The sequence below is a fragment of the Onychostruthus taczanowskii genome, unplaced genomic scaffold (genome assembly GCF_017590055.1).
Source record: "Onychostruthus taczanowskii isolate IOZ18803 unplaced genomic scaffold, ASM1759005v1 scaffold26, whole genome shotgun sequence".
In the NCBI taxonomy this organism is placed as follows: domain Eukaryota; kingdom Metazoa; phylum Chordata; class Aves; order Passeriformes; family Passeridae; genus Onychostruthus; species Onychostruthus taczanowskii.
This window is the reverse complement of record NW_024499906.1, coordinates 8919032-8943755: the sequence shown is the minus strand read 5'-3', so window position 1 is coordinate 8943755 and position 24724 is coordinate 8919032. Positions and strand designations below refer to the sequence as shown.

General features: G+C 44.0%; 1 protein-coding gene across 1 annotated transcript in view; it reads right to left on the bottom strand.

The window, feature by feature from the left end:
* Positions 1-20465, bottom strand: part of LHFPL6 (LHFPL tetraspan subfamily member 6) — a 135775-nt gene extending 115310 nt beyond the window's left edge. Inside the window, exons 1-2 of the mRNA XM_041407312.1 lie at positions 20177-20465; positions 17153-17710 (exon numbers count right to left, since the gene is read on the bottom strand). Of these exons, the coding sequence (XP_041263246.1) occupies positions 17153-17537 (385 nt within the window). The 5' untranslated portion in view covers positions 17538-17710; positions 20177-20465. The remainder of the gene's footprint in view (positions 1-17152; positions 17711-20176) is intronic.
* Positions 20466-24724: the final 4259 nt, after the last annotated feature.

The following is a 24724-nucleotide window of genomic DNA, read 5'->3' as shown; positions in this document are numbered from 1 at the left end:
AGGAGAAGTTGAAAACCAGTCATCTAAACAAGCATATATAATCTTTGTTCATAAAAGAAGCTATGACCTCTTTTGAACCATGGGATAGTATTCATTATTGCAAGAAAAGCTTCACAAAGGAAAGAAAATTAGCTGTGTCTTTCAGTTAGGACATGTCTTCTGTACAGCTGGACTACACAAAGCCATTTAATTATGGCAGCAAGGAGCTCAGCAGGGTAAATTGCCTTGAGAAACAGCCTGTGTTAGCTTGTGACCAACACTGCACACTCACCATCAGCTCACATCGGGCTGCACACAGTACAAACTCCCATCTGCCTCAAAAATGCCAGGCAGATAATCCTTTAGTCATGAACTACTGGAAGGAAGCAGCACATGACAGCTGGGAAAGGGTCGACGCTTGAACCTAAGACTTGGAAGGCCTCCACTCAACACTTCTGTAAATATAACCTTCAATAAGTTGCTAGCCTCCTAACTGTAAAAAGGAAAATTATTCCTTGCATCTGTGCTGAGGCATTGTGAAGATAAAGATTTTCCAGAAAGATACTTCTATAACTTACAATATAGAATTCTGTCAATCAGCTTTGCCAGAGATTACATCAAACTGTACTCAAATAGTGAAGGAAAAAAAAAATTATGCAGTCTTATTCTCCATCAAATCTTTCCCTATTTTTCCATCCTGTTTCGCCCATCTCATCCACCTCAAAGACTGATTAGCTTCATTAGAGATGCACCTGTCTTCTGAGTTTTACTTGTGAGCACTTGAAGATAGGCTGCAATAAAAAATCTGATTGCAACTTGTGAATTCACATTCAAAACTACAGAAACCATGGTCCTGTGGCAACAGTTGCTTCCCATTCTCAAGATCTCTGAAAACCACACTACCAGTCCCTTTGGTTTACAGCAACCCCAGTCTTTTTTCAAAGTAGATTTATATTCCCAGTCTGGAAACAGCACCTCTCACCATGTTTGAATGGCAGATGACTCTCCATTGTCCTTGTGTCTTCAGAGGTTAAGAAAAATCTCTGATACTTTAAAGAGAATCTAAGTAGTCTGGATTTAAATGGGAACAACCACTACCATACCACCTTAGCATGCTACCCCTTCCTTAGTAGCATACTAAGGAATACTTGTTGGATGTGGCATAAAGTTCTTCAAAAAGTGTCCTGGAAGGAGTGTGGGAAATGTGAAGAGGAATCAAAGAAATTTCATGAGAGAGACATTAATGTTTTCCAGATGTTAAATAAAATTCAGGTCACTGTGCCAATGGATCAGCACGCAGGTCACCATGTACTGAATTCAGAGGTAAGTGGAGGCTGTTACACTCTTGCCAAAGTCTGACTTAAGACAATTTTCACAACGAGAAAGCAAAAAAATACAAAAAGTTAGGACAAAACTAATTAAGTCCAACCCCTTTTCACCCCAAACTTCACCCCCTGCTGGGTCTTCTCTAGCTTTGGCTTTAGTGTTTGCAGTGGCAGCTGATTCTGTGTAGATTCTCTTTATTATTTACTTTTGCCCTGATCACTGGGTGTTTTTTCCAGAACAAAAATATGGCAAAAGATTTGTAGTTTCAAAACTAATTAAACAATTAGCTGAGGCTTCCTCTCCACCTAAAAATGATGGCCAGCTTCACAACAGACAGACAGGCTACACCATCCTTCTGTTGGGAAACAGAGACACCCTTCTGCAGACACAGAGTCCGTCATATCTTCCTACAGGTACTTGGTGCTATTAAAGCAAAACTACTGCTAATCCCTCATTTAGGACTCTACTTCACAGAACAAATAAAAAGCACGATTTCTGAAAAGGCATCCTATTTGATCTGATGCTTTTCAAACCGGATCCTAACAGCTTTCACTGAGGCTGAATTAACATCTTTTGAAATTTTTAAAGATTATCGCTGACCTATTTAAAACAAAGACAAACAAAACTAATAGAGAAAAAAATTCATTCTGCTCTCTTATTTTTAGTACAAAGACAGTCACACAGCCTAAAATCACAACCAGGTATAAATTTTGACCATTCTCATGAGAGCAACTGAGATGAAAGCATTTGCTTGCTGAGCTTCATTGGCTGAAAAACACTTGACTGGGTACATTTAAAAATGCTGCTTATCTGAACTGTTTCAAGAGATTAGTTTGCATATTTAATATGTTAATGTTTCACAAGTAAGAAGATTTGCAGTGACTTATTACAGGACATATAACTTGGCAGAGCCCTGAGTCATTTAAGCTGGTACCTCAGTCACTAAATGCCAGCTACACCACCTCAGAGTCTGTCCATGGCAGTAAGCCAGTTTTGCAGATCCCCTTCCAAAATCCAGTTTAGAGTCTGTCAGCGGGATATTTCCCAGTGGTTTATATTTTCACTGTCACTAGCATGTCAGTAAGAGTGCATATCTTTTGAGCTCTGATTAATTTTGCCTTGATACTACTGAAATGCCAAGTATAACTTTAACTCAGGTTCTGAAGTGTTACTCAGTTTTGAAATATCCATAGATTGCATATATATCAAGGCCTGTAAGCGCTCAGAGACATCTGTCAGGATCCACATGGCATGGACACTTGTGTCTCTCTAGGCCCACAGGGTCAAGTGATAATCAGCACTTTATAACGAAATGCATCATCTTGAAGTAAAAGGATGTGGCCTTCTATTAAAGTCCTCTAAGATAAAAATATGAAGATATAACTCTTCTAAGGTAGGCATTAATTTTCATTCTCAAATAATATTTTTATTATTTACTCTTTCAGAGCTGCCACTGGCCACATAAAAAATTTCTCTCTAAATATTGATGTCCAAAAAAAAAAAATAAAACACCAAATAATCACAGAATAACAACCATTTCCTAAGTTGGAAGGGACCCACAAGGATCATTGAGTCCCCTCTTAAGTGAATGGCCCATATGGGGATCAAAAATACTGTGTCTTGGATCTCTGCATAATTAGGTCATAATCATAATGTGATTTTTGTGGTTTAAACCTCTACCATTATGCTAGGTATAAAATTTATAGGAATCTCCAGACTTCAGGATATAAAATGCTCATTAATTTTGTGGAAGAGGAAGAAACTTCCCCCAGGGCAATTTTATTGCTGAACAGTCTGCTACACAGTATTAGGTCTGCTACTTACACTGGCACATTTCATGCTGAAAACACCAAGATTCTGTACTTCAAGCCCTCATGCTAAGACAAAGAATAATCTGAATTCTTATATTCAGCTTAGTAGGAAATAAAAGCTCATAGAAACTATGAGCTATGAGCACAGAAACTATGAGCTTTCACCCATAAACCAGCCAACCAATGTACTCAGCCAGCCTGGAAAAACCAAAATGAGCTTTCAGTTCGTAGCCAGAGGTTCATGCACTGAAAACTGTGCTCTGGAAAGGCCATTCCCAGAAGAAAGGGTCAGGCCATCTTTTCCAGCCAGACCCAAGTCGGGGCTGGTTTCAATGGCACTGTGACAATTTGCACTGGCTGGGTACCCAGCTCACTGTTCGGAAGTGGCACCTGGAGCACACAGGTCTTGCAACAGCCACTGCCCCTCAGAGACACTCTGGATGCTCTGAGTCACTGCCACCCCCTTGCTTTCTTGGCACAGCTAAGCCTCCTCCTTCTCAGGGAACTCAAGACACTGACTAAAATGTAAACCACAGTCATCCTATCCATCAAAAAATGTTGTGCAAGTGCATGCACGGGATTGACCAGTCCTATCACATGGGGAACCGCCAAGGAAGGGGGGTACCTTCAGGAAAATTCCCAGCAGATATTCTCCCACCAGAAACTACAGAGCACAAAGGTCTCTCCTGCAAAGAAGGTGGGGAATTGTCCATAATCTCCAGTTTTCCTAAGGTGTTTAAGAAACACTTGTCTTGTTTCAGGATGCTCAAGACTGTGTACATTTGGAAACACTTTGCCTACAAGGGCACTGTGTAGACCTTAGAGTGGAGGAAAGCAAGACATTCCATTAGTAAAAGGACAAGAACCAACACCTTCTAAAGGGCATAAGGAAAAGTTTCCTCAATCGGAAGTCTCATTCTGAAAATAATTTATGGTTTCCCAACCTTGGCTGCCCTTGCCTTGGCAGTGAGGCGGAGATCTGCTGGTCTCTGAGTCACCTCAGAATGCAGACACACTTTTAAGAACTTTTAAGCTTCACTTTGAATTAATTTTTAATTATGTACTTTTTAAAATTTTACTGAGAAACCATAACACATTATTTTTGGATGTTCAGTTTGGTAAAATGAAAAAGGGCTAGCATTGCGCTCTGCAAATAAAGACCTTTTAGAGTGCACCTGAAAACCACTTATACTTTGGCAAAACCACTCATAGCTGTAAAAATCTGCCCACTATCCGTCTGGAGAAAGTGTCGCTCTGCATGGGGAACAAGAGATGCCAGGCCCACGCTGGGGTGCTCGTCTTGCCTCACTCCACCTACCAAAACCTGAGCATCCAACACTAAAAGGAAAATAACTGCATTTTCTGTCTGTATTCCTGTGCTCATACACACACACCCCTTCCTACCAAACCAACTTCTTCATCTGTTTTTGACAAAGAAACTCACACAGACTTGCTAAGCAGTCTGGGTTGCAGCTTGTCTAACAACCTTGGGTCGTCAATCCAGCAACAGTCCACTAGGTTTGCTTTTAAAATGAAGCTGTGATTAGCTTGAAGGAAATAAAATTTGCCTCTTACAGCAAGCTCTTTAACTGCACTTTTGACAGTCTTCAATGATACAGAAAGGAAAGTAGATCATTTTTGCTGTCATATGTGAAAAACACTTGCAAGCTGACCTGGCTTCTCATATATTACTTTTGTACAGAGTCTAGCAACAGTGTCTGAATTGTCTTCCCCCACCTGCTCTGCCAAATTATTATGGTACAAGCACTTCAGAAAAAAAAAGCACAATTGCTTGAAATTACACTAGAGTCAAATGTTGATAAAAAGGTGTCACAGAGGGAATGAAAACTAACTGCTGTGAAATTTAATGAAACCCACTGTGTGCCAAGGGCACAGGCAGCCAAATTGAATTTTAAAAAGTGCCAAGCAGAGAAGCTTGTAATCAGACTAGCCACTATGTTAGATGAGATAAGCAGAATGACTTTTTTCTATCACTAGATCAAAACAGACTGCAATTCTTATGCATGAGATGAAAAGTTACAGTATTTATCTTCCCAGCTTCCTGTGTTCTTAGAAGCAGACCTGTGGCTTAGGGGCATGAAATGGAATTTGCCATCTCCAGTGTATGGCTTGTCCCAGCCCTCGCACGGTTCTTTCCTGACAGTTTTCATTGCAAATTGTTATGGAAAAGAGGAACAAGCTATTCAGAGTTGTTAATGGCTCAGCATAAACTGTCTTCAGTCATGGTGTCCCCTTCCACAGCCTGGGCAATGAAGTCAATAGAGGGGAATAGGAAACAGAAGATGATGCCAGCACCTGTTCAATGGTGCTCACACAGAGAACAGTTGCCAAAGCATCACTCCACTGCAGCCTGATAAGAAATCATTTTACTCCTTAATTATTATAACATTATTTTGAAATTGTAATAAGAAAAGCCTGATCTCCCAAACAGAACTGCTTGCATTCATCGTGGGAGTAATCCCTCAAACTCTGGTTAAGGACATGGGACAAAAAGGCTGTGCAGTCCATCTTTGTTGGAAACAGCTTCAGTACACTCATTACTTCAGCTGTTCAGGGAGTTACCAGTAGTCTTAGCTCTGGACAACACAGAGAGGCTCAGAGTCTGCACCTTTACCTCACTGATGGATTTTAACATTGCAAACTGCTTGAACTTGTAGCCTGGCCCAACTGGCCAGATTCTCCTTTTAATGGTCTGCTGGTGAAGCTGGAATACTTTCTGGAGAGAAAGTTGCTAGCAAGAGAGACTTCCAGTACTGAACAAAGCTCTCCAAAGCCAGCCATTGTGTTTCTTTTAAAAAGATTTCTCATAAAAGTGCCCTGACTTTTACCATGACCTCTCGATTTCGCAGAACGTGCCTGTAATAGCTTCAGTGCTTGTCTTGGCTGTAAAGAGTTTTATGCCAGCATTTAGTGCCATTTGTCATGTTTTCACTGCTGTGCCAGAAAAGGAACTTGAAAACTGACAGAATTCCTTGAAATCTAAAACACTCTATAGCACAGAAGCCTTAAGTTTCCGATTTTCTTTTGCATAACCCATGCCACATCTGAAATACCTTCTGCAAGTCAGCAGTACTGAAGAATCCATCTGGCTGCAGGTATGGCAAATGGAATTTTATGAGGAGGTGAAGCTCCTCTCCTCTCACAGCCCTCTCCATTCCCACTTCCCCTGCTTCCCTGCCGGCACATGCCCCGGCCTCTGACGGCTTCCTCCTCTGCTCATACTTTTCTGAGGATGCAGTTGAAGTAAAAGAGTTTTTAGGGGAATAAAGGTCATCTGAACTTTACCCCTAAAAGTAATACATGTCATTTGTTACTAAGCCAACATTTAGAGGTCTCCCTTTACTTACTCCTCTACAAAGCACACAAGAAATGGGTCAGCATCAGTTCTTATCATATTAAAAATTAAATTAACCCAAATCTCCCTCAATTTCCCCATTTGACTTTGTTTCAGCATGGACTTCTTTGGAGCAGCAAAGCCTTTCCCCTGCCTCTGCCTTTTCCCCTACCACAAAGTAATTCAAGAGTTTCATACATTATAACAACAACCATAACAGAAGCAACATGGTACACCTGGGAATGTTTGTACAAATTTGCCAGACAGATTGTACTAATCTCCAAATGACATTCAAAGCTCATAGTCATGTAGCAGCACCTGGGCTGAGTCAGAGCAATTTTTGAAACAAATAAATTTCCTCTCACAGATATACTCACAAAGATCCCTCAACATCACTCTACCCTGGTTTCTATAAATCCCCCAACACAAAGCACTTTTTAGTACATCCTAGTAACCATTCCCAGTGACTGGCATTCAGCTGTATTGTGCCTGACCTGAATGACTTGTGATGCTCTGAATATCAAGTTTGCTCTCAGTTTAATAAAATTTATAAATATTCATAAATAGGCTTTCATTTTGCTGCAGACTTGGACCTGAACTTGTGAAGAAGTCAGGCAGTGCTCTCCTCAGAAGTTGTAAGGCCATTTCTCATACATTACTATGTTAGCAGGTTTCATATTCTTTCACAGGGTGCTGCATTTCAGAAGCAGCTTCTTATTCCAGATTGATCATTCATGGCTTTATGTCAATACTTTCTCACTTTGCATTTATTAGAAAATTGTTCTTCTCAAATTAATAATACAAATTTATATTACAAAGGCGTCTTTATTGGGAAACAATGCAAGACAACTGAACTGTCAGCTTACAAAAAAAAGGGTCAGATCTTTACATTACTATAGAAACTATACTATGTTTACCAGAATTCTGTATTTTCTGCTTAATTCTCTCTGAAGCTCTTTGGATTCTGCTACAAGATAAAATAACAATGATTTCTAGTAAGTTATTGTTTAGGTTTTCATTCATTATCATTTTTCTTCTTACTCCTACAAACTACTGCCAAGCTTCCATTAAAGACTGTTCTCCTAGTAAAGAACTGTCCCAACAAATCAATTCAAAGTGGTCAGTCCTCATGAAAGACTGGGGCTTATCAGGCTTATGCAAGAAAATGGGGACTCAGCTCACCGTACAGCAATCCTCCCAAGAAAGAGATTTTTGCTAAGGTGTTAGTCCTGATGCAATTAATATTCCATACCTGGGTAATTAGGTAGAATCTGGTATCCCAAGAAGGTCTCTGCACTGTCACACAGCAGCAACCTCCCCCAAATCCCTCTAGTCACAACAAGTAGCAACGGCGCCGAGCTCCAGATCCTCTCTTCCCCTGGGTTCCATTGCGGAATATTGCTGTTGATTTCAACAGGTCAGCCTCTAAGGAAAAGCCAGTCTGGAGGGGGAAAAATGTCTGCCTCTGTTCTCAGATGTACCTGTGACATCAGGGGACTGACAGTGAAACAAACAAAATAGGAGATCTAATCAAGCCTAGTGAATCAGCCTTATCACCAGCATTGTCCGGGTGCAGTGACCGTGCCCAATTTTTCATGCCTGAGAAGATACAGGACAGCTTCTAGAAGGGATCTGTCAAATGCAATATTGCCCCTCTGACCTGTGATGTCTGGTGGTGGCAGAGTCATTCCAAAAACAAGGAAAGCATCCTTTCTTGGTTCTCTGTGACTTAAAGCCCTCTTCATATGATCTGAATGTCACTTCAGACCTCGCACTTGTGCAGCATAAAAAGCTTAACATCACTGAACTCAACAAAGGTGTTCCACAGTGCCAAAGGAAATCCTTGAGCAGGAAGCCAGCCAACATGATGGTCACCACAAGCTAAGCAGCTGTGGTTGGAGTTTTGGATGTATAAATACATCCTGTGTTTATTAATTACACCACACTCCTTCCTCATTGCTCGCTGCATGGAATCAATACATTGGCTGCTCTCGAGTTCTACTCCTCGCTCCCTTGAAATGATGGAGTTTGAAAACTGCCTTATTTTATTTTGTGAAGCCAAAGTTAAAGTCCTTAAAAGGCAAAAATGTGTATTGGAGAAATAAAAGGATGTGAGCAAGGAAAAGAAAATACACTTTGAATACTGTGAAAAAAAAATTCCATGTGGAATGTATAGTAAGCTGAGTTTCCTAAGAGAAATGAAAAAAAAAATACAAATTACAGACATTTAGCACCAGTCTGGACAAAATCCTGGAAAATATACCATTGGGAACAATCCTGTCCTGTCTGTAGGACATATGACTTCACTTGCACTGGAAAATATTGAAACATTTTGATGCCTAAATGCAGTTTCCAGCAATATTCAAATATCCATTGAAATATCTCAGGAAGCAAAACAAGCCAGATCTTTCAATGTAGAAACAAAATTGCTAACTCCAACCCAGATTCTTCTCTAATCAACACCAATGTGAAGGATCTGAAATGAGATACCTCTGAATTTACTGACTCCACACCAGCAAAATAGATTGTTTGGTCCCCTGCCTCATGTTTTCTGAAGTTTCATTAGGCTATGAAAGCAAAACCTTTTGAAGTGAAAAGTGTCACAGAAGTGCTGAGCACCATTGTTTCTTTCTAATAAAAAAAGGGATAAAAAAGCAGGAAGACTGAACTTCATTCTACAGATGTATAAAACAGCACTCCGGGATTTCTTTAGATCAAAAATTCTGTTATTAATGCAAAATTCTGCTTAAATACAACATAGCTGCAGCAATATTCAAAACACCACTTTTATATTCAACATTAATAGGACAACAAGTGAAGTAAAGAGATTCTTCCCAGTATTTTAGCAACATCTTTTATATATATATATATATATATATACATCAGAATTTCCATTTTAAATGTGGTTCCAAAACACCTAAAATCTTACTTGAAAAATTTGCTCCAGGCTGAAACTCTGCATGGGGCTTTTTCTTCCTCTGTATTTAGTCAAAATTTATATTAGGATTAAATGCAATTTTTTAACAAACCAAAATGAATAAGTATTCAAAACAATTCAGTATAAACAAATTAATTCACTGGGGTAGCTCTTCAACAAGAAAGTCATCATGAGAACCACACCTGTTTTAGACTAATGTCAAATCCAATAATCCTAGAATAGAAATAGTGATGTAATTTGTACTAAGTGTCACTGACTTCAAAGGACATGCAAAAATTTGCAGACTGTAAGGGCCCTGATGCTTTTTTAGGAAGATTTTGAAACACCAGAAGAGGTATCTGAAGTGGTTGAAGACAGAATTTAAAAACTACTAAGCTAAGTATGAAGGCTACTCTCCACATCACTTGTCTTCTTCAAGTTACATCCCCTCAGTTTCAGCAGCCTTACAGCCCCTTGCCTGCTCTGTACTGCTTGTGACCTTGCTGGCAGGGATGGTCTCCTCAGAGCTACTGATTCTGCACCTTAGCACCAGTGATGTTTATTACTGATCCTTCCTTGCTAACCAGTTTTGTTGAAATGGTCGGTGTTAGCTTAAATTGCAAACTTTGCTAACCAGGTTTCCTTCAGTGGGACTCTAGAGAAAATGTCACAAAAACCTGTGCTGTGAGATCTGCCAGGGAAGCAGCCTTTAGCAAGGCAGCAGCAGGAGCTTCTGTGACCAAGGTGAAGGCAACCATGCAAAACAGTGTTGTCTCTTGAAAATATAGAGAATCTAAGTAAGTCTGCACCTTTCTTTACCTCTTTCAGGTAAGTACCTGCTAGCTGGATTCCCTATCAGTCAGACCTGACGGCCCATGCATTCAGGAACATTCAAGTAATGCAAGTCCCTATCTAATTAAGAGAGTAGGAATCGAAGTATTGTCCTTTATAAACTGACAGAGGGCATACATTGCATGGGTTCATCTATTACACTCAGGCTTCAATCCTGAATTTGTCTCATATTTTAATTCCTATCTGAACACAGCAGAGAGAGAGCTGGCTTATCTTCAATAAAACATATGCTACAGAATCTTTAAGATAATTTCATTGTCTAACTTCTCTTGTCCTGACCAATCTTCCCAAACAGTTATACTTCCCTGTCTTATTCTGGGCTCCAAATCTAAATCCAAGAATTTGACTCTATGCTGTGCCACAATATGTGAAGGTACCTTGTAGTGCTGAGAAGCAAACGTTGAAGATAGGCACAAGCAGTCAGAGGACTCAGTTTAGCAAGTCAAAGTCTAGTTGAAAAGGGATGAAGCTGGAAAACTGTACACTGCATTTAATCCTTTGGTGGATTGCTAGAGAAAACTGAAGAAATAACTAGTGTGAAACACACCAGCTACAAAGCCGCTTCTACAGGTTGTTCTGGTAAAGAAACCACAACAAAGCACAGCTTAAATGGATTAAAAGCAACCTAAGTGTCGGATCTTAAAAGAAAAGAAAAAAAAAAAGACAAAATATTCCTTGAGAAAGTATAATTTTGCAATGATATATTCTTGGTGCTATATTTTTAGCATTTGCATTAATGATCTGGAAGAAACGCAGCCAGAGTAATTCACCACTGGAACAACTTATGGAGATCAGGCTTTTCTCAAACTTAATTAAATTCAGACCAGAATTTTTTTCTCAGAGATACACTCTAGTTCAAACTGAAATTATATGAAGGCTGTCCTATGACCCATGCTACTTCAGACCTCAGACTAAGCAGTCACAGTGTTCTCTGCTGACTTTATTATTGCTGAATCAACCAGCCTATGACATGACACACAATGACTCACTAACAACTTCTAACAGTGTCACTTTCATTGTTTTCTTTCTTCTGTTACCTTGGTGAGGATTCTTGTCCTTTCATTTGCCTCTCCTGCAGTGTCTATATATGCACACACATGCTGGATTCGTACTCATCCTGCACTTTGTCTTTGTCTAGGATGAGGATTGCCCCATCACATGTTTACAGGAGCACAGCAAAGTCACTGAAGTTTTACATCCAATGAGAGGAAGGTGTGACAAAACAGCCCTGAAAGCTAACTTGCAGGTGAAGAAGGGGCCTTGGTGTTTAACAGAAGCAATGACCCTTCCTTGCCTCCCTGCAAAAATTAGCCTTTCCAAAAATATGTTTAGGCTGAAGAGAATGAAAGAACTAGGACATTTTTGCTACTTTTTTTTTTTAATGTATGTTTTATTTCAGGTACAAATTGCAGGGAGAGATGGCAAGAATATGTACATATGGGGGAAAGGATGAAATTGCTTGGAAGAACCACAAAAGAGTGTGGGGTCACTGTTTTCTTGATAGAAGTCCCTTGACCATCTCAGATCTTCCCTGTTCCCGCAAGGCTTTGCTCAGTTACATTTTCTCCCTATAGGCAGGAAATTACACTGATCTTAGTCTTCCAGGCAGAAAGCAGAAAGCCTCACTTGAGCTGTCAGACGAAATAATGGTTACTGGTCAGTGCCTTTTCCTCCAGCTGCACAAAAACCTTTACCAGAAGTTTCTAGTTTCGGTAGTCAACTGGAACTACTCTCCCCAGAGCCCCTTTCTTAGCCAGCCTCAGAACCAAGACTGTTTTGTTCCACTTGAACCCCAGAGCTGTCTTTAACTGCTAGTCACGCTTCTTGAAATACAACTTTGTTTCAGTGACTCCATCTCTCCCAAAAGCCTCATCTTACTGTTTTAACTGTTTCCCCAAGCAAATCCTTTGAGGGAGAGCTTCTCAACATGACCCCACAAGGCCACAACCTTGTGTTCTTTCCTCCTCTGCCCCTTACATTTCACTATCACCTCACCCACAAAGTCAGATTCGGCAATTAATATGCCATTTTCCTCATCTTGAGGGATCAGTCCATATTTTTCTGCCCTTTGCACCCAGCAAACACTTGCCCTGAGCACCTTATGGCTGATGGAAACTGTGATGGCCTCTACTGGCACACAACAATTGGAGAAGGATTCTCCAGCAGTTTCATGCACTCCTGAGAGCATTTTTCATAAGGCCACATTTTATTTTCTGAGACAAAATAAGAAGTTGTTAGGAACTGTGTCACCTTTTCCTCAAATGAAAAAATGTGCCTTTCACCACCCCCTGCTCCAAGAGCTCTCCAGATTTTCTAACCAACAATTTCAAGGACCATAGTTTCAGGATTTTCGCACTTCCATGAGACACAAGGGAAACAAGACAGAGAAATAAGGAGAGGAAGAGTAGATGCTGCTGAAAACTTTGCTCATTTAATGAAGGGGGTAGCAAAACTTGTGCTTCTTTAGAGTGCAATCAATGAATACTAAAGATGACAGTAAACATGCCAGTTGCTGACAGCCACATGGCTACCCCATAATCATGGAAAGGGTTCGCTTCTCACGTAGCACTCAGAATCAGGGTCACGGTGTCAGGTTCAGAGAGATGTCTCAGCCAGCAGATTGTTCCACACTTTGCTCCCTCAGATCTGTATTCTGAGCTTGGTTTAGCTGTTCTACCCAGCAAAAGGGAGTTCTGAGCTAGTGAAGATTTCATTCCCACGTGCTGACCACTTTAATGAAAAGCTTCATCTTGCCAGCGTAATGCTCTTTAAATTGACCATCCTTGCAGTACTTGTGCCTTTTGATCCACTGCCTCTCATAAAACTGGCTAACCTTTAAGTTCATTATGTTCTTAAAAATATTGCTATGTTCTTAAAATCATTGCTCTGCATTTAGAGAGTGAAACTATTCACCAAATTAGTATGTCATATCTGAGCTACCTCCCTTTAAATTTCTAGTTTCTCCATTTAAGTGGAATTGACTTGCCATGGCACAATGAAAAGAAGATCAATAATTACAGACTCCAATTTGTGATAGATTTGTTAAACTTCACTCCCTGCTGTCATATCCTCAATAGTTATGGTCAAAGCTACATCCTCACAATCTGTTCTAGCTACATTATATATGCCTCAGCCTTCCAAATACACAAAGGAAACCAGCTGGAAACACTGCACTTAATGTTATCAGTGCAGACTGTATCCATCTACATGACTGTGCCCTCAAGAGGTTACAGACAGCATAACTTCCACCTCAGTTGTCATTTCTTTGAAGCAGCCCAAGAGACATGCCCAGGAAGAATGGTCTGAGAGACCACAGTAGATGTTTGCCAGCTGTGGACTGCAGACCACTGACATCCACTGCAGAAAAGACTGGCCTTGGGGTGTTGGACACTTCTTGTCACCCACCACCAAACGGCCTTAGAAAAAGCTAAAAGCGTCACTTTTCATGCAAGCAATTGCTGTAATGGCTACAGAGCTGCCACGTGATCATGTATGGGAAAGGAAGTGGCTCCCACAATTGCAAACAGAAGGAAAAGTCTACGATGCAATCTTTCTAGTAGGAACAGAAACCTGACATGTTTCATCCCAGATGCACCTGAAAATACATGTATACTCTATAGCCAGGATCATCTGAAATAGCAAATACAGACTAAGTATATAGGAATGAGCAATAACCAAAGAGCCCTTCTACCTCTGCCTAGATCTGCAATTTCTTGCAGGTTCTGCCATTCAATTTTTATCAGAAGAGCAGATTTATGGTAAAAGCACCCATGAATAATTCACTCCCTTGATCTGCCACATGCAACTTGGGGAAATCCCAGCTATAAAACCTTGGCACCATTTAGCTAGCACAAGCTGCACTAGTTTTTTACAGGTGTTATTCCACTGACCTACTTGGAGTTATTCCTCCTTCACAGTGCTAGAAGAAAAGGATCAGGCTGTTTGCTTACCACCTCTGGTAAGCAAACCTCTCTGCCACATCTTCATAGCAGTAAAAATGCTTCTAGTGTTGGACTAAGTTTTAGCTTTGGCTCACCACAGCTTCAGTGGCTTGTACATCTCCTCTGCTCTTGGGCCTCCCATAATAATCCATTATTCACTGGCTTACTTCCTCCTAAAGTCTGTGTTTTTAAATCATGTTGAGAAACTTACTTGGATCCTAAACAAAAGGAGCACAAGAAAAGCCATAAACTAGCTACACTGAACCTGTCTTTATGCTGGTTTCTAACTTCAAGAGAAATATGGTTTATTCCAATACTCATCCTCTGCCACTGGAGCAAGACCCCCAGCAGGGTATGGGTGCAGATGCCTGAAACAAAAAGAAAGTGAAACCGTTTAGCCACCTCCCTGTCCTAACACAGAGGATTAATTACTAGCATCACTCAGTGGCTGCTTATTTTCCTAGGCTTTTCCATATATAAAGCTAGGTGGGAGCTCTACTTCACAATAAAAATAAAAAAAAAAAAATTATAAAGGTTTTATTTTATTAGATCTCTAAGAGGATACCAACTAAAATGACAATGACTGCACTGCCACCAAGCCACATTCAAAGCCCATGGTGTACAACTACACCTACAACTGCATTACAGGGAACAAAGAGATGGCATTCCTTGCTTGTAAATAAGGTGAACAGCTCACGGCTATCTTGACATAAAACAAGATAATAATTATAGTGCCTAAGTTAGACATCTGAGTAAATGTAGTCACATTATTTAAATAATTAATCTACACTGATTTATAGCAGCTAAGGATCTGATGAGGGATGTAAGAAACTCCTCTTTACCCTAATATGTCCCTTCAGTTTATCCAAATTACTGGCTTTCACCACCTGGCCTCTCCCTTGTGCCTCCACAGTTAGGTTTTAAGCAGGTTAAGAAATGGCAGTCCTCACTTTGGTCTTTTCTTACACACTTCCAGCAGTGCTGAATGAAATGAGAGACAACCATAAAAGCCAATAGAGGGGAAAATTAGACATGCTGTGTAACTAATTTCTGAACTGTAAGCAAAGTTGTTGGCAATTTTCATTTCATATCACAGGTTCACGTTTCTTTGAACTGCCACATACTGAGAACAAGCACTGGCTGCTCATGCCCTTCCAGGCAGGATGGGATGCTGCCTGGTCAGCTTGGACAAGTTTAAGAGGTTGCCATGGTGTGCTCCTTCTCCAGGAGCCACCATCCTGCCTCAGAGAAGGGTGCACACCTTCAGCTCACACCGTGTCATGGGGAGCAGGGTTCCTCCTGAATCCCCTGGCCACATGCCCACTGCTGGAGCTGCCCTGTTTGCTGGGGTGGCTGTAAGCAAACAGCTGTAAGCTCGCCTGCCAGCCCTGCTCCACAGGCACACAGGGGAGCATGGTCACGAGAAAGGGGCCAAATGCAAACTAAAACCAGATGAGCCAAGATAGCCGTTGGAAAGAGGGGGTGGTTAAAGCCTGTGACGGCTCTAAGTGAAAATAGTCAGACAAAGCGGGCTTGCAGATTGTCACCAAACTGAGAACCTCCTCCACCCCCAACTGCCTGGCTGGAACTGTATAATGGGGCAGGTTTCAAGAAACCACAGCTCCCAGCAGAGTTAACTCTCCAGCAGCTGCTGCACTTTCAAATTGTCAGACAGATTAAACACAGGAATGCCTGTGTGTCACAAAGCTCAGGGAAGGGTGAAGTGATGGGGTCAGCTTGCTCTGAAGTGCACAAACTACTCAAAAACTTGGAGACAGGACACCCTGTGGCCAGGAGGGAGTTACACTGGTATCGTCTGGCAGAAGGCTTGGCACAGGGCCCTTTCAGCTGTCCTCACTAAGCTGGACAGTTAGTGGAGTTTTTGTCTTGTGCTTCCTTATAAGCTGCAGTCGCGGCATGGAACCGGACTGCCCTTGCAGGGCAAGCGCCTGTTTGGAAGGGAGAGAAACAGGGCTTCCACTAGAGTCCACTACTTTGGGGCATGAGCCAGGGAGCCTGGCTGGGACCAGATTCTGCAGGGCACCCAAAAAGCTGGCAGCACCTGCACTGCCTCAGCACCCAAAGCTCAGAGAAACACGTTACCTTATGGGGACAAGTGCGTGTGTGTGGTGGAGCACTTGCATCAGGCAAAAGTGAGTGCCACTGATCCGCATGTCACCGATGACAAGAGGGTGATGATTTACTGGGAAAAGTGCCCTGTAAAAGCATGCTTGTGGATCCTATTTATTGTCTCATACCCTTCAAATACTCTTACAGTTACGAAGACGCCACACAATTACAAGTTAGAAAAAGGAACGGAGGTAATTCTCCCACACGCTGTCTAGCCCATGGAGTCAACAAACCTGCGGCACCATCGGCAGGCAGCATGGGTCAGCCAGCCCAGCAGGGCTCCTCCCAGGAGATGGTGGGCCACCTCCACTAGGAATAAACAACCCACACTTCAAACCTGGGCCAAAGCTTGTTGCCAGATACGTGCAGCTGCAGAGAGCAGAGTTGGAGGAAGCTCTGCCAGTAACAGGGGTAAGAAGGAGAAAGAGAGGTTGTTCCCACACAACACAGCCTCTCCTCTGCCAAACCACAATGCTTCATGTGGATCTGTAGCCCACATGCTTCTTCAGGTACCTCCAACTCAGCTATGCTGCGCTGGAAACTACAATCCACAAAACTGCTGAGAAGATGCTGGCCCACAGAAGTCGACTTGCCACACAGCTCTCAAAGGTCACATAATGACCAGACAGGGACTTGAGCACAAGAGAGCCCAGGCCACTGTGTCTTTGGGCCACATTCAGGCAGCCACACAACCAGCTCAGTCGTTGAGGGAGCCAAGCAGTCTCCCTTGCTAGGAGAAACTTTGAATCACGCCCTCCTCTTCCCAAAGCACCAGAAGAGTCTCCACACAAGCAAACAAACAGCCTGGACATCCCCATCCCCTCACCACAAAAGCACTTACCCCCAAGGAACTGGATTCCTCCTGCAACCCTGCCCACAGTCCTGGAGATGAGCTCGGACACACAGCAGCCCATGAGCGCTGTCAGGGCCACCAAGAGAAGCAGCCCGCAGCCCAGGCCCGTCACCACCGTGCAGATCCTCCACTCGGCGCTCGGGATGGCCTGGAAGGAGGCATAGCGGCCACACTGCTCCACCATCACGGTCATCTGGCGGCTCTCATCCCGCACTGGGTAGGAACACCTCCGGAAAGTGCCGAAGGAAACAGACTTCTCCAGCTGAGACCCCAAGAGCCAGTAGGGCATGAAGAAGCCAACACAGGAGGCAGCAGCACAGAGGAAGGAGAGGAAGGCCCAGACGATGCCAGCACAGGTGAGGCTGGAGGCCATCTTTGTGTCTGCTCCAAGACCCCACAAGATGGGAAGACAAAAGTAACTGTGTATTTTAGAGGAGCTTTATGGATAATCCGGAATCTCTCAGCCTTGACAAATCCTCACACTGGGAGAAGCTTGGATCTGAAGAGGCGGGGGGATATTTCCTCCCATCATGAAGTCAAAGGTCCCTAATTAAATAACAAAACACAAAAAAGGAGAAAAATACAAGTTCAGTAACGCTGACATTAGAAAAAAATATTTATCTGCCAGAACGTTTTTCCTTCCTAGAAGACTTCTGAATAAGACATGTCACTTTTCTGTCCCACCCTTGCAAGCAGACCCTAAAATCACTCTCAGTGACACCAGTTTCTGTGGTCAGTGTGATGGTGGTGGCCAGCAGCCCAGCTGGAACAGGCTGCTGAGCACATCCAGGAATGCTCTGCAGCCACCTTCAGGGGTCTCCTGTGTACTTGCCTCTCTTTTCTCCACTGTAAGTCCCGATCTTTCCAGCACCAATAGAAAAAACAGATAAGGTCTTGCTTATCCTCAGTTCGCTAGACCTTCCTCCTACAATGCCTGGAGAATGTACTTCACTTTATAGATGGTCCTGCAGCTTCAGTGCAAAACCACCCACAGTGGCTAAGGCATTTCAAGTTCAGACTCTTGTGACACAGGTAAAACTTATTAACACAGTCCCAAAAGAAGTGATATGAGATGACATGTTTCCCAGCACTCCAAGTTGTTTGGCATCTCTGTGCAAAAGGAGCCTTTTATCACTTGATGTCCCAAAGTGCCAGGAACCCAAACTCCAAGTGGGCTTCTGGTAAGTAAAAACACTGCCACATCTTTTCACCCCTACACAACCTCAAGGAGCTCACAATTAAAACACAGAGGTCTCTCTTAATATTCCTGCTTGCATTCAGCCCAGCTCTTCTTTGCCTCTTCCCAGCTCAAACCCAGGAGCCACAACCCTTTGTATCCTTCTCAGACAACTCCCAGCCTCTCAGCTCCATATCAGTGTGGCCAAGTGCATTTTACTGTCACAGAAACCTACATGCTCTTCCCAGAGGCTGGGGGTGTATTTGTCGTTAAATTCATGTTGGATCATTATTCTAACTGCATTTGTAAATTTATGATCATTTCTCACAGTTGCTGCCAAATTAATTCTGATAGCTATTTACAGGGGCTTTTTCTTCTAAGCATGATTAGACGCCAATCAGTGAATCCAATTCATGAAAAGGCAATAAAATGAATACTACTTCAGCACAAGGAGGGAACTTAGAGAAAGTCTGTAAATGAAATTAGCCATGTGCACTACACAAAAGTTTTGTTTACTTTTAAAACACTAAGAAAAGGAAGTCTCTTCTGTAATATTAAAAAGGCCCATACTGCTACTGAAGAAGTGTTCACCTATCTACCCGTAGCCTATCCACAGAAATGCCTTTCAACCTGCAAACCGCCAAGCCCCTGGGGATAAAAACCTGGCAGAGACGCATGGGCGGGGGGCACCATTTCCTTAGAAGCATCGTCTAGAAAAGGATCTGTCTGTGTCTTGGCGTGGCACCAAAAGTCTAAGACAAAGTGTGTCAGCACTTAGGGGAGATCATTCCCTGAATCGCAGGAGGAGATACGTCTGGAAATAGGGGACAACATGGAGTGTCCCAGGGTGTGACCCGGCAAATCCTGCTGCTCCAGCGGGGCAGCAGCTTTGCCTCCCTGGAGCCTGTCAGCTCACAGCCTGGGCGCTCTCCCGGGAGGCGGGCTCACCCCTCCGGCCCCGAAACCCCGCTCCCCGCCCGCCAGGGGTAGGAGGGGGCGGCGGAGAGATACGGCTTCCCCCGAGGGAAGGCGGCGGCCAGGAACCAAAACTCGCCGGGGTGATGCCAGGGAAAAACTGCGGGCGAGCGGGCGCAGCGCCCGCGGAGCCGGCAGGGTGGGGAGTACCGGGCGGGGCGGGCTGGGGTGCAGGGAACCTGAGAGGGGCAGGGGATCCGAGAGGGGCAGGAGACGAGGGAGGAGAAGGGTTTGTGGGAACAGGGGGTCCAAGAGGAGCAAAATGGGAGGGAAAGGAGATGCGGCCGGGGACGGGCTGGAAAGGCAGAGGTGCCGAGAGTGTGGGGAATCCCAGGACCCAAGAGGACGGAGAGCAGGGAAACTGCGGGGCCGGGAAGGGAAAGCGGTCCGGGGTGGCAGGGAGATAAGGGAAAGACGGGGCCCCGGGAGAGGAAGGATTCGGGAAGACAAGAGGATGAGAGGGCTGGGAAGCCGAGCAGGAAAGGGAGTCTAGAGGGTCCGGTGCAACGGGCAAGGGATGCGGCTAGGCTGGGTGTCAGAGCGGGGAAAGGGAACGCAGGAGAGAAAGAGGGTCCGGGGATGCAGGGGATGTGGCAGTGCAGGGTAGGGAGGGGTCGGGGAGGGAAAGGACGTTCTGAAGGCTGGAGGATCCGGAGTCGGAAGGGAATGCAACGTACCGGCAGCGAGAGAGGGCAGGGGCTAGAGAAAGGAAGGGGGTGCAGGGGGTCCGTGAGGGGCAGGGGATTCAGCCGCGCATGGAGTGCGGGAGAGTCGGTGTCTGGAAGGAGCAGGAGCAGCGAAGGGTTTAGGAGCGCCAGGATGGGGGCAGGCGCGGTGCCGGGGAGCGAAGGGCTACTTACGGACACGCCGGGCGTGGAGGCTGCCCGCCGCGGCTGCCGGGAGCACATGGGCGCGGGGCCGCCGGGCGGCGGCCGCCCCAAGCGACTCTACCCGCGGTCCCGGCGCGGAGGCGACGCGGGTGCTCCGAGGCGGGCGAGACCGGGACCGGGACGCTCCCCAGCCCGGCTCGTCCTTTCCTCCGCGCGTTCCTCTCTCCCCCCGTCTGATTCCTCGGGAGGCAGCGCACTCCGCCGCCTCTCCTCCCCCTTCCCCGCCACCGCCTCCCCGGGCGGGACCCGCCGCGGTCGGCGCAGTTGCGGGGCCGCGGACGGGGCCGGGGGCGAGGGGCCGGGCGGCGGCGGGGGAGCGGCGAACGGGAGAGCGGGGGCGCGTCCCCGAGTCCTTTCGGGGCGGGGCGGTGGTCCCGGCCCCGCGGGATCGCTGCGGGGGTGGGTCCCGGCTTCCCGAGCCCGCCCCGGACTGCGACGGGGGGGTCTCGGGTCCCGGGGCCGGGTCGGTGCGGGGGTGGCGGGGAGCGCTGCGGCGTCGCCGGGCTGGGCGGCTCAGTGCGGGGTGCAAGGGGCGGTGAAGCCGGGGACGGAGAGGAGGAAAGAGCAGGAGAGAAGAGGGGGGGAAAGACAGCGAAGAAGGAGTATTTGAAGGAAAGGGGGAAGGCTGCAGTCCTTACATGGGGAAATCTCCTGATGGTGTTCGTGTGATAAGAACTGTGTCTGTCTCTGCACGCGAGCTGCTGATCCAGCATTTTGATCGCAACAGTTCCCGAGTTGGTCTACAGCGAGAGCAAATGTGATCACAGTACCAAGCAGCTCCTCTCGGATGGGTTAGGTCTAGCGGAGAGCCAGGAGCTTCAGCCCTTTCCCAGAGTGTCTTAAGTGGGAAAGTTTTGAGGAGCGGTTGCCTTCTGCACAGAGAGCCTCTGGGAGAAAAAGACATTTCCCATTCTGGTTTTTCCTCTACGCCCAGAAACATGAATATATTTATCAGATACAAGACAATTTTATGACAGGTTTAAATTGTGTCAGCACCAGACATGCAAAGTCTCTTTGGTAATGTTTCTTTTACAGTCCTGGCATGTAATTTAAACACCATTCATTAATATTATTCATGCTAAATGGAAGTGAGGTTTATTGCTCTCAGTCTGCATTTACACCATTTAATAGTAACAGCAGCTATTTTCAGAATTGAATTACAAAGCCACTTTATTGTATTTTTAAAATTAGACTTCCATTTTTTTCCCCGTAATACAAAGTCTTAAAATCAGAATATAACTGAAAATGCATTCTTTCTCAAGAGATAAGAAATGGATTGGAAAGTATCTAGCATGATGAAGTCTTCCACCCTAACATTTCAAGTGTATTTAAGGAAACATGCTTCAAAAAATCAAAAAGTGAGTTAAATGTGGGCTGAATGCTAGAATATATGCAATAAAATACTCCACAAGGAAGACAATGAAGGCAACCCCAAAGCAGCCATACCCACAGCTGACTACCCCTATCCACCTAGTATACATCTACATTAGCAAGTCATGTGGATCACTCTGGTGTTGGATCTCATGGTGTCGAGGGCCTAAGTGATGTCACACTTTTCCATAGTTTTTTCTTCAGTTTCACTCCAGGTTGGGTCTGTGAACTGAGGGCCCCATGAGAACTCAGACCACATCTGATGCACTCCTGGCACCTGTCTTCTGCTATATTGCTGTCTGAATCCACTCAGTGTACTCACTTCTGCTGGGCAAAATAAAACATGGTAAGTGAGGATGATCTGGAGATTCACTTCAAAAGCACACCCTTGATCCACACCAAAACATGAAAGTGGATGTGCCCACGGGGTGTCTGACAGAAAGGGAGCTGGTATGACTTTCCTAAAGCTGAGAGCTGGAGCCTGCTCCACAGCATACCGTTCCATCATCCTCCCCTCAAACCACCTTTCCGCCCGGTGCTGTGTCTCTACCCCCAAGCATGCACGAGCTCTCAGGTCTCCACTTTTGCAAGGAGCTGTGCACGTTTTGGAGAGTGTAGCCACTCCTCATTTACTGCTCACATGCCTTCACTTGGCTCAGTGTGGTGTTTTACCCCCTGCTATTCATTTTGCCAATGCCTGAAATGACAGGGATACTAAGCTAACACTGTGCCAATGGAACTCTGCTCTTGGTGTAAAGAAAGAGAAGAATTGAGTATTTTATTAAATAGTTGTTTAATTGTTTAAAGACTGAGGTCTGTCATTCTTTTCTTAGCCAGAGGCCTGGGTTATAATGAAACTGTGATAAATATGTCTAAATTAGGCATGTGTTGGGATCAGACATGGGTAGAAATTGCCTGGCATTAAAATGACTGTGGAAAAACTTCTGTTTCACACATGGAAACTGTTTCTCAGTTAAAATTGGCATTGGAAGCCTAGGGAGAAGCAAACAAGCATGAATTTATTCATGCAATTTATCTCTTCCATGATATATGCCAAGGTCCCCAAGTCAGTGTTTGCTTTGCTAATGGCATCTCTACAGCAGTTCATTTATTTGCCTTATATGGCCTGTACATTCACTCCCTGAGCTGCTGCCATTCTGCTTTCCCTCATGGAAACTGTACATTGAATTCTGCATCTCTCCTGAAGCATCTCATTTTGCCAAATTCTCTGAATGCCCCCACAAGCTGGCTGCATGGCTTAGTCGCTTGCAGGGAAATAAGCTTTATTTCACAATTCATATTCTGTCCAGGGAGTTTTGTTTTGATTAGGAACAAATTAAACACATTGTGTATATAAGGTAACATCCAAACCCTCATTCCATTTTCTTCTAATGTTTAAAACTCATCATGCTTCAACTGTATCAACATTTGATTTGCCGTTCAGGATCATTGTGCTTGAAAGTATTTTACTTGAAATTTAGCTGCAATATTTCTATCCCTGTCTAACCTGTTCGAAAGAAAAGGGGAGCTATTACATTGTGCTTTAGGATTCACAATCTTTCTCACAACCACAAAAGCAGATACCTTCTCAGAATATAGCAATAACAAAACACATGGTCCCCATGGTTTTGTCTATACTGAAATAGCAGCTAGTTTTAAAATTGGTCCTGGTGTTTTTTGAATTTCTTCACTTGTGAAAAATCTTCATAGTTGGTCACCTGGAACCTGAGCTGCGGATTACCCTCTGCTGCAACCACTGAAGTCAGACCAGATCAAACACCCATGAATACATTGTCAGAAAACTACCCCAGCAGGGAGATGGAAAAATGCTTATAGATTTTGCCATTTTGCTTCTCCTCAATCCATTGACTAAGCTGCTGTTACAGCTGGGGCACTACAGGCTTGATGGAGCTAATCAGCATTGCAGAATAAAGACAGAAAATCCTGTCACTGTACCTAAATCAATCCTGGCTAATATACACATCACAGGCTCAACCACAGACACTTTCACTACAGTATGACTTGTAAGACAACATAATAAGCCATAGGGGAATATGTATGTTCCTGTACCCAAGGAAAACGAAACAGCTACCAAACCCATCTCATTCTTTAGTCTTTGACCAGAAAATGAACCAAAAGAGTTTTATCTTTCAGGCCACCATCTGTTTTCAGTTGTGCAGTCTGCAGGAAAGTGATCACACCAACATGGTTCCGAGCATCTCACAAAACTGGATCTTCAGGTCATGTCTGTACTCGATTTTAAATCAAAAAAGAAGGTATAGGTACAAAAATAGACTTGAGGCTATGTACTGGGAGCAACAGAAAGTCAACCCAATTATTCAAATACGGTCACTGAAAACCAAACAGACAAGTACTGTTAGAGAAATAACCTGATAATTAGTACATTTGCCTGAAATTATGTCCAATCTCACAGCAGCTAGGGGAAAAAAAATCAATTAAACAGACATGAAAAGAGAACCTCAACTTTAACATCTGATAATTTCTCAGAGAAGGTAAGAAAACAAATTCAAGTGACCAGATCCTGTCCATCTGTATGGTGTCATTCCAAGTCAAACAAATTTCATGTTTTCTACTGTGGGTGGAACTAGACACCTGGGGTTTCGAGCTGTCCCATCCAGACCTGAATCTTGGCCAATAAACTTATCTCTAACCAAAAGAGCCTCTCTCCACTTCTATTTTAGTACTATCCTGTCATCAACACTTATTTTTCTGGTGGTTCTAATAGTGATAAATTTTGTGAATTCTCTTACTAACAATTTATAGCAAAACTTGCCATATTTCTGAAAGACAATTGTCTTACACAATGCTGTTGTTGCTAACATCAGTCTTTTAATCTCTGGGTGCACATAAAAATAACATGTCAATGCAAAACAAAAGAGGAAAACAATCTTTATTATTTGCCATAAACCCTCCGTATGTTGTTTCATTTTTATGAAGTTATTACTTATCATCTATTATATAAAAGCCACCAGGTGCTCTACATTTTGCAAGGCTCTAAAATAGTAGCCACAGCTATTGATTTTCTCTTTTGTGTCCTGTTGTTGACAAGGTTGGTGGCTGTGGGAGAGGCCAAGGAGGTTTATTCTGCACCAGCCCCTTGGCTGAAGGGAGGAATGCCTGTTCTGC